This window comes from Mauremys reevesii, linkage group 1 (assembly GCF_016161935.1).
Source record: "Mauremys reevesii isolate NIE-2019 linkage group 1, ASM1616193v1, whole genome shotgun sequence".
Taxonomy (NCBI): domain Eukaryota; kingdom Metazoa; phylum Chordata; order Testudines; family Geoemydidae; genus Mauremys; species Mauremys reevesii.
Genome location: NC_052623.1, coordinates 58,698,992 through 58,718,557, shown reverse-complemented (window position 1 = coordinate 58,718,557; position 19,566 = coordinate 58,698,992). Strand labels below are relative to the sequence as shown.

The 19,566-nt window shown below is 39.3% G+C and overlaps 1 protein-coding gene across 3 annotated transcripts in view; it reads left to right on the top strand.

Annotated features, from left to right (window-relative positions):
- PROSER1 (proline and serine rich 1) overlaps nucleotides 1–17,853 on the top strand; it is a 30,302-nt gene extending 12,449 nt beyond the window's left edge. Inside the window, exons 5-13 of one of the 3 annotated variants that reach the window (XM_039546642.1) lie at nucleotides 704–797; nucleotides 1,366–1,476; nucleotides 2,209–2,292; nucleotides 3,278–3,356; nucleotides 6,550–6,645; nucleotides 6,761–6,808; nucleotides 10,830–12,585; nucleotides 13,232–13,379; nucleotides 16,187–17,853. In XM_039546642.1, coding sequence (XP_039402576.1) covers nucleotides 704–797; nucleotides 1,366–1,476; nucleotides 2,209–2,292; nucleotides 3,278–3,356; nucleotides 6,550–6,645; nucleotides 6,761–6,808; nucleotides 10,830–12,585; nucleotides 13,232–13,379; nucleotides 16,187–16,309 — 2,539 coding nt within the window. In that variant the 3' untranslated portion in view covers nucleotides 16,310–17,853. Of the gene's footprint in view, nucleotides 1–703; nucleotides 798–1,142; nucleotides 1,188–1,365; nucleotides 1,477–2,208; nucleotides 2,293–3,277; nucleotides 3,357–6,549; nucleotides 6,646–6,760; nucleotides 6,809–10,829; nucleotides 12,586–13,231; nucleotides 13,380–16,186 lie in introns of those variants that run through there. The other 2 variants (XM_039546650.1, XM_039546656.1) reach the window with 2 other exon arrangements.
- The last annotated feature ends 1,713 nt before the right edge of the window (nucleotides 17,854–19,566 follow it).

The following is a 19,566-nucleotide window of genomic DNA, read 5'->3' as shown; positions in this document are numbered from 1 at the left end:
CACCAGATGGTGGAGAGCAGGAGCCTGTGCCAAGCCTGGTAGCTGCAGCCTTGCTGCTGTGATAAGAATTGTGCATTAGTCGGAGTGAGAGCTGCTAATGTGAACTATGACAATAAACTTAGGTTTTACTCATCCTTTCAACGTGGCTGTTTTGGCCACTCAGAAACTCAAGTTTGTATTTTCCTGTGTATTGTATTAATTTACAAATAATTGAGACCCTATTTCAAGACATAAGCATTGGTGGCATATGTAAGACTGAATTCATTTCTTGACTTGTAAGAGGGAGAAATCAAGCACTGCAAAGGTTTAATAATAGTTTGTGCACAGACTAATATATTACTGAGAACTGTTTGAATAAAATAATGCACAATTCAAAAATGATTAGTATATAATATTCTAGGAATGTCACTCTGTGCATCACTGTGAAGCCTAAAATGTCTGGTTAGATAATGTAAAGTCGTGGAAGCAGCTACAAGCACGGTCGAGAGCTCTTTTGGTTCAGAATATCACCAGGTTGATCCATCACCGGGTTTTATGATCTGTTACCATCCAATTTTTAACTTCTCAGCCATTTTCTCCTTTTTACACACACGCTCCACTATGCCTGTGCAGTTGCATGGGCTTTCAGCTGCTAGTTCCTGATAGTGTGTGTGTGTGATAGGTATAAGAAATGACAGTAACTGTTCAACCGTTTCCTTTATAGCAACATTGTTGATGCTCAGAATTACCGCCTTATTGAGGACCTGTTCAGGATTAACATGTCAGAGAAGAAAAGATGCAGGAGAATTCTTGAGCAGGTATTAGAAGATGTTCGCTGATATTGTGTTATTTCCATCCATATCGTCACTGCAGGATCAGGGCCCATATAATTAATAGCTAATGGAAACTGTTGGTTGACCATCTGAAGGAAGTGAGTCTGTGAAGGAGGAGAGCAAATAATTGGTGGTTGTAAGAGAAGAGGAAGACTTTTTCACACAAGGGTTGTGTAGGAAAAAAGCCATGATAATGATAGAGGTGACTAGGGTCACAGTCCTACTTTCTTTAAAGTCATTCTGAGTCCTGCCATTGACTTCACTAGGAGCAGAATTGGGCCCAAAGGAGCCATCAAAACAAGGTGGGACTGGATAGAGCATATAGCATGCAGTGAATAGGGGAGGAGTAGATGGAAGGAAGAACTAACATACAGGGTAAGCAAAGCTATGGAGAGCTTTGAATCTGGATTTCCATGTAGGTATATTCATTATTAATGAAGGCTCAATATCACAATTCGTATCCTTTTAAAAGTGCTGAATTTCAGACACTAAATAATGCAATACTATCTGAATTTGTAGAGTTTTATTGCTACTTTCTTTGGTTATGTTGCAGGCTTCCAAAGGAGGTTGTAAAGCCCCTCATGCTATGATATCTTCCTGTGGCATGATTCCTGGAAACCCTTATCCCAAGGGGAAACCAAGCCGGATAAATGGAATTTTCCCAGTATGTGAAGTCTACTTACGTTCTTCAAAAGTGCTTTTGATTTAGGATGTACTGTAGTATACCTGAACTGCTGTTCATTCAAATGAAAGGAGGACAACTTGGCATGAGTGGAATTAAAAGCAATAACTTTTTGTCATATATTGCCCAGTAACCATTCATAGTGAACAATTAAAAAGAACTCAGATTTCTTTCCTTCAGAGTTCTATGTACGACATCCTTTTATTCAAGAAATAGATAGGAAAACTTGTACCACAAACATGCTATACAGAATCATGGAAACTAAAGGTGTAAAAGGCTTATTAGTAGAGTGATGAACTTTCTGACATAATATGGGATTGGTCTCTGCAATATATTTACTAGTCTCAGTTCAGTTTTAAATGTCCTATGCTAAAAATGTTGTCTGTGAACTCCTTATAGCTTGTCTTTCTGGTGGGGAGGACCCCAGAATTGAATGCAGAATTCCAGGTGTAGCAAAAACTGTGACTATTTAATATACTTCTGCATACAAAAGCCTAGTGTTATAATGCAGCCTAATTCAAACTTTCTTAATTGTGATGCAACAAATCCAGAACACAGTTCTGGAATTTGGAATGTGTGATTAATTGAGAGTATCAGAATAGCTGTGAATTTGAATATTATTCAGAATAAGACTGAGGTGAAAATCTTTATCTCTGCTTTCTCCTATTTATTTCTAAATAAAATGCTTAATAACCGATGGGCTTTATGTCTTAGGGAACACCTATCAAAAAGGAGACTGAAGAATGTACTAACGAAGGGAAGGGAATTGCAGCCCGTATACTTGGACCATCCAAACCAGTACGTCTTAAGCCTTATGATTTTTTTTCCTTATGAAATGCTGTCATATCACTAGAAAATAAAAAGACTGGAAGAGAGTATGAGGAAGCTGCATCTCTACTGTCTTGTCATTAAGTATTGATGGCTTTACTTAAGCTTCTTAACTGTAATAAGAATGCTGTGCAGTGTTCCAGTATTTCTATAATTTTATTCACTATAAAGAAATAAATTCTGCAGTGGCTTCCATTCACTACAATATGCATGCATTCTAGGACACAATATCAACTAGGCTAGTAAGAAAAGCCAAGCTGGTTCCTGTAGTTCCATCATGACCTGGTCTAGAAGTTTTACCAGTCATTCTGGCTTTGCTTCATGAGCTGTGAGGCTTTTCCACATCAAAATCTAATACACAACTCCTGAAATAAGGTGCTTTATGAGGAAATTTATTCTGTGGCAACACATCTGAATTTCTGATTTAAAAATAAAACTTTTTTTTTAAACAAATAGACAGCAAAGTACTGAATCTGACGTTTTCAGTGTGAGTTGAGAAGTATTGCAGAAACGTATGACTGGGAAACACATGAAAGCAGAAGTTCTAATCTAGTGGCTGTATTTTTAATTTTATTTATTTTAAGGACTGGATAATTTTTATGGTCATAGTTTACATTTGTGGTTGTGCAAATTAAGAGAAGGGAAACAGAATCCAATGCTTTAGGGCATGAAAGCTGCATGGATCAGGAAAGACTTTCCTTTTGTCCTCTCCTATTGCTATGTTACACAAGTATGTTGTTACAACACAGTATTTCACCTTCTTTAGAAGCATTCAAGTATTGGCAGCTTTAGAGACAGGGTAGCAAACATAATGAGTCAGCAATGTGATTTGATACAGCAAATTCTCTTTCCCAAGATAAGTAACAATGACCTGTACAGTATCTAAGCATCTAAATGCTATATTTTTTTGTGGAGAAACATATTACTTAATGCTTTTTCACTTTTTTTAATGTAGGCCCCAGCAACGTACAACCCACACAAACCTGTTCCATACCCCATCCCACCATGCCGGCCACATGCAACTATTGCACCAAGTAAGGCTTCTTTATGTTTTAGCTTGATCCTATTATTTGATCTATTTGTTTTCTTTTAAAAAGGTTCTAGTGTGGTGATACGTTTCTGACCATAGTTCCTTTTTACTTGACTGTGCTCCCTATGTGTAATCTGGGTCCTAGCTCTAACTTCTCCTGTTATCACTGTAGAGCCAATATGATGAGTGTATTGGCTTCTTTTCTGGCTTGTGCATCATTCAGAGAACTGTCAATGCCGTTCTGATCATAGAATCTCTTATTACTGGAGATGGCATGCATTTCAGAAAAGATGAGGATAACTATGGGGTTCTTAGAATTCAATTGAATATAAATATTCGACTTCTGTATCATAAAAGCCAATACAGAGTTTGTTATTGGGAAGCTGGCCGTGTTCTTTGAATCTTGCCATGAAAAAGATATGCTGTCCCCTTTAGGGAACGTTTGCAAAGCCAGTGCAAAGCCAACAGACTTGGGCTCATGCTACCCCACTCAATATAGCTGTGTAGACTGCTTTTAAATTGCAGCTTGGGCTAGAACTTGGGCTCTGAAGCCCGCTTCCTTCTCTGGGCTTCAGAGCATGAGCTCCAGCCTGAGCCACAACATTTACAAGCTATTTGTAGTGTGGTAGCACGAGCCCTGTGAGTCTGAGTCTGTCACCCTGCATTCAGAGGCTCGCTGCTCCAGGCTGTGTAGACATATCCTTAAAGGCAAAGACCACATTGTCAAGCAGAAGTGAGTTTATTTCAGTTGCTTTAAGCTCCTTTCATCAAATGCTACACTGCATTAAGAAACTGCATTGTAATTAGTTAGTAAATAAAGTGAACTGAGCCTTGCTTCACGTGACTGTTTTTAAGCCATGAGCAAAACTTATGTTTAAGGTGTTTTGGTATATATCAGTGGGAAGTGTTTGTCCCCTTGTTATACCAATATAATAAAAACCAGCAGGATCTTATTAAGAGGGATAAGGCAAAGATGCCACATTTATTGTAAATATAATAATAAAGCAAAAGGCAAAAGTAAACAACGTTGTTTGACTAATTCCTATTACTACTTATTGCTTATACACACTCTCTCTCTCTCTCTCAGTTAAGTTCTGTATAGGTGTTATAGTTACCAGCCTAGAAGTTGCTCATGCCAAGTTACTGGCCAGGTATCTTGGTCATGAGGATGGAGCCGAGTATGTGTCAGATGCACCTGATGCTCCTGGAGGCTGGCAGCAGAACCAGAGACTCAAAGTCCTCAGTCTTTGGAGTTCATTCTTATAGGAATTAATTCCTATGTTAGTCTATGGGAACTGTTTCATCCTGCTGTTGCTGACTCAATCAGCAGATGGCACATTCCTGGTGGCTTTACACCAGTGGTCCCCAACCATTTTGGCTGGCGGGTGCCAGCCGAAGGACCACTGCGGCGGTGGAGCACCCGCCGAAATGCTGCTGAATTTCGGCGGCATTTTGGCGGCGACGCCTCTCGATGACGTCGCTTGCCGTCAACAAGCGGCATCAGCGAGAGGCGTCACTGCCAAAATTCGGGAGCGATGCCTCTCGATGACATCACTTGTCGGCGACAAGCGTCGTCATTGAGAGGCGTCCTCGCCAAAATGCTGCTGTGGCATTTCGGCGGGTGCTCTCCCGGGGGCCAGGACGCGGGCACATTAAGATGCCCCCGCGGGCGCCATGGCACCTGCGGGCACTGCATTGGGGACGTCTGCTTTACACTGTCCAAAGTTTGTGTTTTTCATCCTTTCAGGTGATGGGGTGGATCCCAGTTTACCCTCCGGGGGTTGTCTGGTGGTCCACTTGACACATTCTTCCACCGATGGATACTCCCTTTCTAGGCTGGCACCTCCCTAACCATTCATGCACCTCAAGCATTCATCAACATACATTCCATATCTTAACCATATTTTAATTTACTATCTCCACCACTTTCGGGGTGTGTGTTAATTCATATGAGACTCCCGGCCCTGTAATCACACAGGGTGGGGGTCTGTTTGTTTACATTGTATCAGTTACAGCTTAAGGCTAGCATAGTGTTTACATCAAGAACAAAGTCAATTAACTTGTTTGTAAGTTTTACATAGTAATAGAGTATCTTTCACAGGACAGATACAATCAATATTTTCTGCGGACAGGAGCTTACAAGTTTTAACAGAAGAACTAAAAGATTTTTGTACTTGGTGAAACTGGGGGGTCCCTGTCACTTGGGGGAATCACTGTTAGTACCTTCTTTAATATCCCTACACCCTCAGTGAATGTAAACTGCTCCTTAGATTTTTGCCATAAACAGTCATGCAAGGAGTTTTAATACCTGTAGCATGAATGAAAAGTGCGCATATCGGAAGTTACTTGATGTGCAAAAGCTCCTTTCCCTGTTTTGAGTGGTGTTGATAGTGCTGTCTGTATCTTATATATGTGAATTTGTGTATATGTTTTTCACACCCTTTGTGGGGGTCTGGATACATATTTTTATATAAGCTCTGTCCCTCTTCACTGCAGTAACTAAGCGCTAAAACAATACAACAGCGTGTGTCAGTTACTATACATTATAGGAAAATAAGGAAGCTATTTTAATGATAGGAAACATTTACTATACCTAATCTATCAAAATGACCTGCTATTCCAGTTTAGTACCTTATCCTTTAAAGAGATGTTGAAGGACGACGGTTCCAAAGTATGACATTTACCTAGAAAGGACTCTCTCATGTAAATCTCCTTGCCAGTGTTGGTGGGTTTTTTATTATCAACCCTCCAAAAACAAGGTTTGTCACAGCTTTGGGGTGGGAGTTGTTAGGGTGGGAACAACAACAATAAATACTGTGACCCACATATGCATTTCGTATCACTTCCTTTCTCCCATCTCTTTTCTTGTAAGACAGCATGGAATTGAAAGGGGCAAGAATTTTGCTCTCCCAGATTGCTTTAGAGAGCAAGAAATCCATTTATCTCAGTCTTCCGTTGACACTATCTTATGAGCCATCAGAGAGCTGCCCTAACTAAAACTTACATTGGAACACATGCCTCTCATCCTATGCAGCCTGGAGGGTTAAGTGGCTTTGCTTTAACTAATAAGGGAACATTTTAGAGCCTTGAAAGTATCCTTTTAACAGAATAATACTGACTAGTCCACTCTTAAATCATCTGTTTGTATTTATTGACTTTTGTTTGATGCATATGTGCGGTGTTTGGTGTTTTTTTAGGTGCTTACAACAATGCCGGTCTAGTTCCAATGGCCAGTGTCCTAGCACCAAGCTTACCAGCTCCTCCACCATATACCCCTAATCAAGTGGGATCAGGTAAAGCATGTGTGTCTGTATAAATGTTGGCATAAACAAATGTTTTTAAATGTGAGTATGGATAACTTATTTCTGAACTTGTTCTGCCCTTAAATAACTGTTGTTCTCTACATAGAAAACGAAGACCTTTCCAATCAGGCAAAACCTTCCCAAAATCATCAAGGTAAAGTGCAGCTCTTCAGGGAAAATCTGCTGTATTTTGATGCAATTTAATGCATTCCTTTGAGAAAGTTGTAAATTATTTTTAAACCTCAAGATTTTTAATTTAATCTGAATGAACATTCATATTTTGTATTTTTAATTGTGTGCCTATTTGTCCAGATAATATAGCAAACAACTAAGGCAAAATACTCTTAGAAATGCAGTGCATGGAAATTCATTATTAGCAACTGTTTTTCAGTTGCTGAAAAAATTGCTTTTTGCCTAATCTGGGGCCTGATCAAGTAGGATTTTTGTGTATGTAAGTAACAGTGGGAGATTTGAATGCACAACCACCAAATTTTGCTGATCGCACAATATGTTCACAGCTTGTAACTTGTTTAAATCCAGTGTGTGGGGAAGGTTTTATTGCTGCTACTTGTGCCATTCCTATTATGTGGCAGAAACTAAAAACAAAATAACTTGAACTTTTTTCCAGCTGAATTTGTCTTCTGTTATGCACACAAGCAAGTAACCAAAACAAAGTAAAATGGGCATGTTAAAGGAGCTAACATTAAAAATTCCAGGAAAATGTTCTCTGTCTGTTTTGTCTCCATCCTCTGTGCCCAGGTGTAGTTGCTCAGGAATTTTGCTACTTAAAGACACACTTAGTTATACGCTTATGACAGATACACAGGTAAATCAATACAATTAAAAGGACAACATCCTCATTGAAAACCAGAATACCAACAACAATCCTTGGCTATCTTGAACCTAAATTTCTCTGATACCAACTTTAATGGGTCAGAGCCAAGAAGTGTGATCATTAGTTAATTCTAGGGTTGTCGATTAATTGAAGTTAACTCACGTGATTAACTAAAAAATAATAATAATAATCGTGATTAAAAAAATTAATCGTGATTAATCTCATTGTTAAACAATAGAATACCAATTGAAATTTATTAAATATTTTGGATGTTATTCTACATTTTCATATACTGTATTCTGTGTTGTAATTGAAATCAAAGTATATATTATTTTTTATTACAAATATTTGCACTGTAAAAATGACAAACAAAATAAATTTTTCAATTCACTTCATACACATACCATAGTGCAATATCTTTGTCTTGAAAGTGCAACTTACAAATGTACATTTTTATTTTTTTTTGGTTACATAACTGCATTCAAAAACAAAACAATGTAAAACTTCAGAGCCTACAAGTCCACTCAGTCCTACTTCTTGTTCAGCCAATCGCTAAGACAAACAAGTTTGTTTACATTTACAGGAGATAATGCTCCCCTCTTCTTATTTACAATGTCACCAGAAAGTGAGAACAGGCATTTGCATGACACTTTTGTAGTCGGCATTGCAATTTATTTCCTTGCCAGATATGCTAAACGTTCGTATGCCCCTTCATGCTTCGACCATCATTCCAGAGGACATGCTTCCATGCTGATGACGCTCATTAAAAAAATAATGTGTTAATTAAATTTGTGACTGAACTCCTTGGGGGAGAATTATATGTCCTCTTCTCTGTTTTACCTGCATTCTGCCTTATATTTCACGTTTCGGATGATGACCCAACACACGTTGTTCATTTTAAGAACATTTTCACTGCAAATTTGACAAAATGCGAAGAAGGTACCAATGTGATATTTCTAAAGATAGCTACAGCACTCGACCCAAGGTTTAAGAATCTGAAGAACCTTCCAAAATCTGAGAGGGACGAGGTGTGGAGCATGGTTTCAGAAGTCTTAAAAGACCAACACTCCAATGTGGAAACTACAGAACCTGAACCACCAAAAAAGAAAACCAACCTTCTGTGCACTGCTTTAGATTGTTATTGAGCAGAACCCGTCATCAGCATGGAGACACGTCCCCTGGAATGGTGGTTCAAGCATGAAAGGACATATGAATCTTTAGTGCATCTGGCATGTAAATATCTTGCGACACCAGCTACAACAGCGCCATGAGAATGCCTGTTCTCACTTTCATTTGACATTGTAAACAAGAAGTGGGCAGCATTATCTCCTGCAAATGTAAACAAACTTGTTTGTCAGAGCGATTGCCTGAACAAGAAGTAGGACTGAGTGGACTTGCAGGATCTAAACTTTTACATTGTTTTATTTTTGAATGCAGTTTTTTTGTACCTAATTCTACATTTGTAAGTTCAACTTTCATGATAAAGAGATTGCACTACAGTACTCATATTAGGTAAATTGAAAAATACTATTTTTGTTTTTACAGTGCAAATATGTCTAATCAAAAACAAATATAAAGTGACCACTGTACACTTTGTATTCTGTGTTGTAATTGAAATCAATATATTTGAAAATGTAGAAAACATCCAAAAATATTTAAATAATTGGTGGTCTATTATTGTTTAACCGTGCAATTAATCACAATTAATTTTTTTAATTGCTTGACAGCCCTAGTTAATTCTTCAATTTGGAGTTCAGGATGAGATTGTGGAAAGAGAGTCCAGGACATGGGGCACAGATCTTGGTTTTGTAGAAAAGGACGGAAGTGAACCTTTTTCATTTTGTTTGCAAATATCTAAGATGTTTAAGTTTCAGAATATTAAGAGTATTTGCCTGTATCAATTTAAACAGTATCCGAAGATCTTAAGGCTGAGTTTTCAGTGGTGGAAAACTTAAGGTTTTAAAGGGAGGAGAGGTAAATTTAGGATATAACATGGAGTTAAAGAAGCAGTGAGTTTTGCCTCCTGGGTCAGTGTTCTGTTGATGGTTAAACAGAAAATGTTAATTTCTAAACAAAATATAAATGTTGGTTTTTAAGGGAAACGACCAGTGATTATAACGTGCCTTATTTCTAATCCACAATGGAGCAAGGAAATTGTATTAAAAGTAATGGGAACAAAGAACACGATAGCATTTATAGGGAGAGCAAGGTGTTATAAAAATGCTATAGAAGTGACTAGAATTAAAGGGCTCAATCCCTACGTCGTATTTACATAGCACTCCAAATTGGTTAAAACACAGTTTAGCACAAATTTTGGGGTGTTGAGGTCAAATAGTTCTTACTTATGAAAATGCCCACATTGAAGGTGATGGAGCTACTCACATTTAGTAAGAGTTTCAAGACCCATAATGAGCTCTGAGACACCAGCTTTCAGACATAGATTTAGTGTCCTCTCTCCATTTAATCTGGTAGTGTGCCTTCCTGCTTTGCTCCAGAAAGCGTCCCTCTTTATTTTACTTTGTAGGGTTGATATAAACTGAAATTCTTGGTGTTAGCTGTACTGCATTGGTACTTGCAGATGGGACATTTGATCCTCAGTTGGAACAAACTGTTTCTTAGAGACTTTGTTTTTATGGGCAGGTTTCATTGTTAGCTAGTACACCTGTAGCACACGTGAATCTCGTAGTGCACTTCCTCTACTGTCCAGATTGTGATATACAGAATCAAAACCAGTGAAAGAATTAAATCTACCTACCAATAAAATAAAAACTAATCTTCTCCTAAAATTATGTACTCTGCAGTTGTGGACTGGATTCCAACAAACCTCTGTAAAATCCTGGCATTCTGCCTGTTCTAGAATTAGTGTAAACCTTCATATAGAGCTCATGTGGAGAGCAAAACGGTACCAGTGCAGAATGCTCATCCTATTATGAGTGCTGCTAGCTGTTAGAGGCAGAAATTAGCTGTTTACCTGTCTTACATAGAGAGATCTCTGGGAGCGTGTTTGAAGATCTAAACTCTTTCTTGCACTAGCCCATTAAGAAGTTGTAAATGCTATTGAGTGTTTAGACATAATTGCTAGTGCATGTAATAGATAACCGTTGAAGGGAGACACATAGAAACATGTAGTCTACTTACTGTATACTGCTGGGCATGTATCGCCTATATGTAGATACCTCTATATTTTATCTTTATAGCCTTCCATGTAGATTGTGTATATACAAACATAAGTTAGTTACTGCTTGTGTATCATATTTTATAATTATATAAGATGCATTTGTGTTTAATGGAAACATTTGTGTCGGTTTCAAGTATTCTTACCAGTTTTGTTTCTTTGCAGCTTTTTCTGCACAAGCGAATCAGCTCTTTGCTCCTCATGGTTCTAATCCTTCAACACCTGCTGCTACTCCAGTCCCTACCCCATCCCCTGTCAAGGCGATAAGCCATCCATTAGCACCTGCCACTGCAGTCATCCCTGGGATGAGCATGTCTACCCCTGTGCTTCCTGTTTTCCCAGGGCAGGTCTCCTCTTCCATCCATACATCTCAGCCCTCAACCCCAACCCCATCTGTCATCAAATCCCTTTCATTGCCTGGTATTCCTGTCACATCTGTTCATAGTGCAACCTCCATCCCTATTCCTGCAGTTTTCTCTGGACTGGCTTCTATCCCTGCTGCTACGCCAGCTCCACAAGCTTCTTCCACACCATGTGCCACACCTGCCACTAATGAAGCTTTTGCATCTGCTTCTGCACCATTTGCTGGCCTCCCTTTTTCTGCAACCTCTTCAATTGCTTCAGTTAATAATCCTGCTCCATTGTCATCAGTTTTTGCTGGCCTCCCTTTGTCCTTGACCCCCACTCCTCAAGGGATATCTAGTCCCATTCCCTCTGCAATTGCTAGCTCTCCTGCCACTAGCATCTCTGGCCCACTTAGCTTGCCTAATCCAATTCTGTCAGTCTTAAAAGGATTTCTGACATCAAATGATACCTCATTAATCAGTGCTTTACCTTCTGCTGTGACAAGTGAGCTTGCCTCTTTATCTGCTCTTGCTAATCAAAGCTCTGAGCCTCCTGCCTCCTCTGTAAACAAATGTTATACTCCATCTGCCACACCTACACCTCAACGTTCTTCCACGCCAGGGCTGGCCATTTTCCCGGGTCTTCCATCTCCCTCTGTAGCCAATCCTAGTTCCACTCCCCCAGCATTGCCAACTCAGTCACCATTAACCACTTCGCAATCTGTTATACCAGTCAGCTGTGGTGCCTCTGTTGCGCTTTTGCATGGTGCGAGCCCTACTAATCCCGAGCATCAGATTTCATCAGCCCCAGCTGCCACAGGTATTCCAGTTCTGGTCAAAACTGAACCCATGAGCCCTACTCTCTCAGCCTTCAAAGGCCCTTCTCATTCGGCTGGCCCGTCTCATAGCACGCTAGGATTGTCAGCACTTGGGCGTGCATATACCTCTGCAACTTCAGTGCCAGTCAGTTTACCTAGTTCCCTTAATCCAGCATTATCAGGTCTCTCCTCTTTGAGTGCTCCCTTAAACAGCTCCACTTCTCTTGCCTCCATTTCCCTTGCCGCACATGCTTCCTCTGCTCCAGTTGCCCCAGTATTTAATGGACTTCCTCCCTTCACGTCTCTGACCAGTAACTTTGCTTTTACTGGTAACCCAGCACTTACACCACCGGTCACTGTCCCAGGGTCTTTGTTAGCCACTCCATCTACAACTGCTTCATCTGTGTCTGCTTCTCATGTGAATTCTACAGCAGCTGTTCTCTCAGGACTCACTGCTTCAGCAACAGTCTCTGCTCCACCCTTTCCGCTTAACTTGTCCAGTGCCGTCCCCTCCCTATTTTCTGTCACCCAGGGGCCTCTGGGATCATCAAACCCATCCTTCCCTGGTTTCCCTGTCTCTAACACACCCACTGTCACTCCAGCTCTCCCTTCTTTCCCTGGCCTCCAGGCATCTTCTACAGTAGCAGCAGTTGCACCGCTGCCGGCAGCTGCCACAGCCCCATCTCCGGCTCCGGTCCTGCCAGGGTTTGCCTCGGCCTTTAGCTCAAACTTCAACTCTGCACTTGTTGCACAGGCTGGGTATGTTTCTGTTTCTGAAGGAGGTTAAAATCATTTCTTTCTCAGCAAAACATGTATTTACTTTAGACATAGATGGTATTTCCAGGCACAGTTATAAAGTACTTTAATATTTTAAATGGTTACTTCAGCAGCAGATTTTCATCTGTCTTTAGAATTTAAATGAGGAAGCAAGTCTGTATTTTGCAGCTAGTGCACAGGATTCCAGTTTCTATAAGGTCCAATCCTGCAAGGTGTTGAGTGTCCTCAGCTCCCTATTGAGGGTACTTGGCATCTCCTACAACATGCTAGGTTTTTGCAAGAATGGGTCTAAAATATGTATCAATTGACATACTTAGGTAATAGCAGACAATATCCTAGCCTTTTCTGTGTCAAGAAAAACATCCAGTACTACATTTTCACCTACAAAATATTCATGCACAAGCAGGTAACTGCACACAAGATACTGGCTTGCATGCTCAAGTTGCATGTGTGTACCAGTGTCCTGGCTTGTACATGCAAACATTGTGTGGGTGGCAGCTTAGGTGTGCTGTTTGGGAAACTTAGTAACTGAGGTTTAGAAACCCTGGTGCTCTTAGCAAGATAAGAAATCTAGGATAAAATATTGTTGAAAGTGTTCCTAATGACTGCCATGTCTTGATTATTTTAGCTTGACTTCTGGGCTGCAAACCCCAGGAAATACAGTTTTCCCTGGACTCTTGTCTCTTCCTGGTATCCCTGGATTTACCCAAAGTGCCGCACAGTCTTCCCTGCAGGAATTGCAGCATAGTGCAGCAGCGCAATCAGCGCTACTACAGGTAAGCTGCATATGTCTTGATATTTCACTGCCTTAAGGCCCCACTGGAGCATTAATTGTTCAATATCAAATCTCTGCTTTTAGAAAGCACAGCTTACTTTAAAGAATTGGCTATAAGGCTGATGCAGTACACTCTGATAATCCAACATCCAGTTGTCTGAAGATAGTCCTGTCCCCAAGAGCAACAGCTATCATCAATGGCACTTCAGCTGACTTTCTCTAAAGGCTATGGATGTGTCAAATCCTTTCTTATGGGTGGCATTGTAAAAGTGGGGAGGAGGAAAGAAGGGGACAGATCTGACATGTAAAATTTGTAGTATCTTGATCTAGTGCACTGACCTGGGTTCTGTTCCTAACACTAATTTTGTGATTTTAGGCAAATCACGTAATCTGTGCTTCATTGGTTTTTACAGACGGGGAAACCGTTTGCTTTGTAAAGTCTTTAAGATCTACAGATGGAAAATGATAAGGGAACAAAGAATTACCTACAGGATTTTAAAATTATGCCCATATATATTGTACTAATAGAAGACATTGTTCTTGTTTGCATGCTTTGATCACTGAAATTACACCTCTACCTCAATATAACGTGACTTGATAAAACATGAATTCGGCTATAACGCGGTAAAGCAGTGCTCCGGGGGGCACGGGGCTGTGCACTCCGGCGGATCAAAGCAAGTTTGATATAACGCGGTTTCACTTATAACATGGTAAGATTTTTTGGCTCCCGAGGACAGCATTATATTGAGGTAGAGGTGTATAATTTAAATATAGATCATAGTTAAAAATACAATAAGGTTGTGAAGGAAGACTTAAGATTAGAAAAATAGTGAAACTCTTCTTAAAATCTCAGTCTCAAATGAAGCCATCTGGAAAACCACCCCTCTTTACCATCTCTGTGAATCAGACTGCTTTCCTAGTGTTCTGTAGTGGCTGTAGTGTAACCCTGAGTTACACCTAGAAAGGAACATAAAAGGCAATAAGAAGAGGGTTTATGAATACATCAGGAGCAAGAGAAAGACAAAGGAAAGTGTAGGTCCTCTACTTAGCAGGCAAGGAGAGCCAATAATGGACAACATCAAGAAAGTTTAGATGTTTAATGCCTATTGTGCTTCATTCTTCATTAAAAACATAAATTGTGGCTAGATACATAACAAAATTAATATTTGCAACAAGGGGTAAGGAATGCAAGCCAAAATAGGAAAAGAGCAGGTTAAAGAATATTTTGATACGTGGGATGTATTTAAATTGACAGGGCCTGATGAAATTTACCCTGAAGTACTTAAGGTAAAAACTAGCTGAAACAATCTCAGAACCATTAATGATTATCTTTGAGAACACATGAAGGATGGTTAAGACCTCAGAGGACTGGAGAAGCACAAATCTAGTACCTGTCTTTAAAATGGGGAACAAAGAGGCCCTGGGGAAATTATAGACCAGTCAGCTGAACTTGGATACGTGGAAAGATACTGGAACAAATTATTAAACAATCGGTTTTTATAAACAGGTAGAGAATAATAGGTTGTAAGGAATAGTCAGCATGGATTTGTCAAGAACATATTATTCCAAACCAACCTAATTTCCTTCTTTGACAGGGTTACTGGTCTAGTGGATGCGGGGAAGCTGTACACATGATATCTTAATTTTACTAAAGCTTTTCATACAGTCTCACATGACATTCTCAGATTCAAACTAGGGAAATGCAGTCTAGATGAAATTACTGTAAGGTGGGTGCAAAACTGGGTGAAAGACTGTACTCAAAGAAGTAGTTATCAGTGGTTTGCTGTCAAACTTGGAAGATGTCTTGGTGGAGGGGGGGGCATAGGGGTCTGTCCTGGCTCGGGCACTATTCAGTATTTTCATTAATGACTTGGGTAAGGGAGTGGAGAGTGTGCTTATAAAAATGTAGTAGAGGTGGCAAGCACTTCGGAAGACAGCATTAGAATTCAAACTAAACGTGACATATTGTCTTGAAATCAACAAGACAATAAAAACACGTGCAAAATACTGCACTTAGAATGGAAAAATCAAATGCACAACTACAAAATGGGAAATAACTGGCTAAGCAGTAGTGCTGCAGAAAAGGATCTGGGGATTATAGTGGATCCCAAATTGAATATGAATCAACAATGTGATTCAGTTGCAAAAAGGGCGAATATCATTCTAGGGTGTATTACCAGGAATATCTTATGTCAGACACAGGAGGCAATTGTCCCGCAGTATTTGGCACTGATGAGGCTTTAGCTGGACTACTGTGTCCAGTTCTGGGTATCATGCTTCAGGAGAGATAGGGACAAACTGAAGAGAGTCTAGAAGAGAGCAACAAAAATGGTAAAAGGACCTGATCTCTGAGGAAAGGCTAAAAACCCCCCAACAAACTCTGAATATTAAGTCTTGAGAAAAGAAGACCGGGAGCGGGACCCGAAAAGTCTTCAAATTATGTTAAGGGCTGCCATAAAGAGGATGGGGCTCAATTGTTCTCTGTGTCTACTGAAGGTAGAACAAATAATGGCTTAATCTGCAGCAAGGAAGATTGAGATTTAGATTTTGGGGAAGGGATAGCTCAGTGGTTTGAGCATTGGTCCCCTAAACCCAGCGTTGTGAGTTCAATCCTTGAGGGGTTGCTAAAGAACCGCCTACACTTAGATATACTTCCTTCCCGTCTCCCTCCTCTGCAGCACACCCAACATGCTTTTCTGAAACGTCTCTTGTTAAAAGTTCTGTACCACGAACAGGAAGAGTTCTCTGCATGGCCTTTTGCTTTTTTAAAAGTTCCCTCCTAACCTGCTTGTTTTCTCTTTCTTGAAGGCACATTCAGCTTCAGCTCTAGAGAACTATCCAGCTCAGCCTGATGGTTTTACTAGCTATCCCTCTGCACCAGGAACACCATTTTCACTGCAGACAAGTCTACCCCAGAGTGGATGGCAATAAATATCATCTTTTTCTTGACAAGCAAGACATATTTGAAGACTGAAGTGGTGGCTTGACAGAGCCTGATCCTGTTGCCATTAAGTCGATGGCAAAATACACATTGACTTCAATGGGGACATGATCTAGCCCAGAAATTGGGACAGAGAAGCAAGACGAGAGTGAAGAGCTTCTGGGAAACTGTTCTTGTGTCATATTACAAACAAATCCATGATTACTCTTGCTTTTAAACAATTTGGGATGTGATCCTGTGATGTGCTGAACATCCTCAACCCCCTCTGTAGCTGGGGAGCTGGGTGTTTGGTTCCTCATAGGACCAGGCCCTTTAAACACAGACTTCCTGTATAATTAGAACAATTGGCTGCCAAACAGTATGGGGAAAACGGTATTCTAAATAGTATGTGGTATTTTTCACCCATCATTCTTTTCAAATTTGTATGGTATGTGTGGTAATGTAGAAAGAACATCTAGATTGAAATTAGACACTTAAAGCTGTAGACAATCCTTAGTGTAGATGCACATCTCTCATTACCATCAGTAAGAGTTGTGTGCACAGATCAAGGTCCGTGTATGGCGCTTGGGATTTATTCTCTCCTTCATATGCATGAGTAACTCTTTATTAGTATCAGTAGTATGTCGAGGGGAGACTAGATCAGGTTCTTAAAATGCCATATGAAACATTGTTGTGGACCTGCTGCTGAACTGAATACTCCTCTGAGTCAGAACAGAAAAAAGCCAGACAGTGATGCTGTACGGTATTCTGGGATAGGAACTAGTTACTTTTTCATTGAGTAAAGTTTAGCTAGTTAGGAACACTTCTTTACAGAAATGCAAACAAGCGTTTCATTTTGCCTCCAGGATATGCTCTTTAACATCCCCCTATGTTAGTGGAAGTAATTGTATTGCACATAGACTACTTATCCATCACTGTTTGCTGCAGGCTTTTGTGAATGTTTACAGTCATGGACCAAATTCTGCTCTCACACTTATGTAACCAAAACTTGGTTATATTCCATGGAGTAGCAAGTGTATAAGTGAGTGCAGAATTTGGGCTATGGATTTTTAGCATTTTTCCCTGGAAAACGTACATGATTTTAAAGGTAATTAACTGCATTGGCTAGGAATGGCATGACACGGCCTATGGAAAGGTCTTGCTTTGTAAGTAAAATACAGTATGTGCACTCATAATAATTGTAGTACCTGTGGCAGTGTGTAACACATCATTGAATATCATCTGTTTAAGAAAAACTCTTGATCAAGTTCTAAAAGACAATAGAGATGATGATATGCAATCATGTGATTTTAAAATAAACTGTAGAAGATATACTGTAGAACAGTTCTGCACCTAGAGTTTTACTTTTTTAAAGATGGATTCTGCTGGAAGACATTGGTAATGTATTTTCTTTCAATGTGTGAATGAACTTTTTTAAAACATTAATGGGAATTCCTGTATTAGTTTTTAACACAATTTTTTAAAATAAGTTTACACTCATGGCACTAAGGCTTTAGTGACTATTTGCCTAGTAGTTTATAAAACACTTGAATAAACAATTTTTTACAAAAAAAAATCCTGAAGTTTTATCTTAGATTAATCGAAATGAGAGATCCTATGGTATAATGTAGAATTTTGTGCTGAACATAATTTAGTTACTTAAAAACAAACAGTGTGATAATACAACAAATATCCTGCTGAGTATGTCTGAATCAGACCAGTATTTAAATACATTATTTGATTCTATAATACTTTAAACTGCATGTAACTGTCAACAGCAATAAGAGTGACACAGCTGTTTTCAAATGTCTGAAATATAACGTATCAGTTTATGAAAATCTTTCAAAGCAAGACAGAACAGTTGCTGCATACACACTTTGATACTGAAGCTGGGAGAGGAGATGTCTCTTCAATGTTTTCTTCAGCTTGGGCCCAATTCTAGAGTGTCCTGAGCAGCGTCATTTTTCTTTGAGGTCATCTTGTGGGTTCAGCTGTCTTTTATCAAAACTGTAATTCATTGCACAACTATTACTGTCTAGCACTTGGTTAGTTTTCAGGAGGAGGAAGATAAGGTTTCTTGTTTGAATTCATATCTTGGAAGGTAAGCATTGTGTGCTCGTGAGGATAGATACTGTCAAACATAGAGCCTGCACCATTTTGGGGCTTAGGATATGTAGTACATGTCCAGAAACATTAATGCAATTGGCCAAATTTGGATCTAGTGTAAGTGGGTGCGACTCCATTGAAGACAGTGCAGTTGCTGTACCTGTTTCCATCAAATCCAAATTTGACCATGGTATATTATGTCATTGAGTTTGCCTGTAAAATCTCTAATCTTATAGTGCTTTACAACAAATATTAGGCATCAGATATGATACTTGCATACAAAGAAAATTTGAAAATTTGGCTGTGGTTTGTCTATAAAATATGTGATTCTGGCTACCCACTTCACTCCCCATGTAGGGAGACTCTTTCTGACCCAGCTGTATTCAAATGTGAACCACCTTAGTTAGTTCCGTTTTCCAAAGATACAGCAGATATTTAAACTCTCTGGAGATGAATTCTATAAAGCACTAGAATGTCTTGGTTCAGGCATCCAAGTGAAGGTCAAATATTGTTTTTTAGGCAAAGTAGCAGTTCACACTAGATGTACAGGCGTTCCTTTGGGAGTTAATACAAGGAAAAGCCTATTTAAAAATTATCCAGAAGAGTCAATGTCAATTTGCTTCCCATACTCTTTCCCACATCAATTACTGATTTGTGAATATTTTACCATAGAGTACTATAATCAGTATTAGATAAAGAACTTCAGTAATCTTGATTTTGTTAATGCAAGCAACAGTGATCACCAGTACAGTATATTTAGTTCCATGTTTTCAGTTTTTATTTGTTTAAAAAAAAAAATTCTGGGAATATTTCTGTGTTTATTTTCCAAACATTAAAACTGGGATGAAATCGAGTTTAAAAAAAATTAGAAACATTGGGGAAAAAAGAAACCCCAAAAAACTTTCATAATTTACACATTTTACTACAGAATAATTGAAACTTCTTTTTTTGTACAAAAGTATTTTTTGTCTCTCTCAGAGATAGTAGTTTTTCTCTAAATTGTGGTTTGCGTATGCTCACATAATTTTTTTCAACGTGGCCTCACTCATGTTGAGTCTCTTGCTGTCTTGGAGGTAGTCCAACTTTGAAAATATGCACTCTGTGTCAATAGATCCAGAGGATACGCTCAAAGCTTGCTGTGCCACTTTGCTGAAGTGGGAAG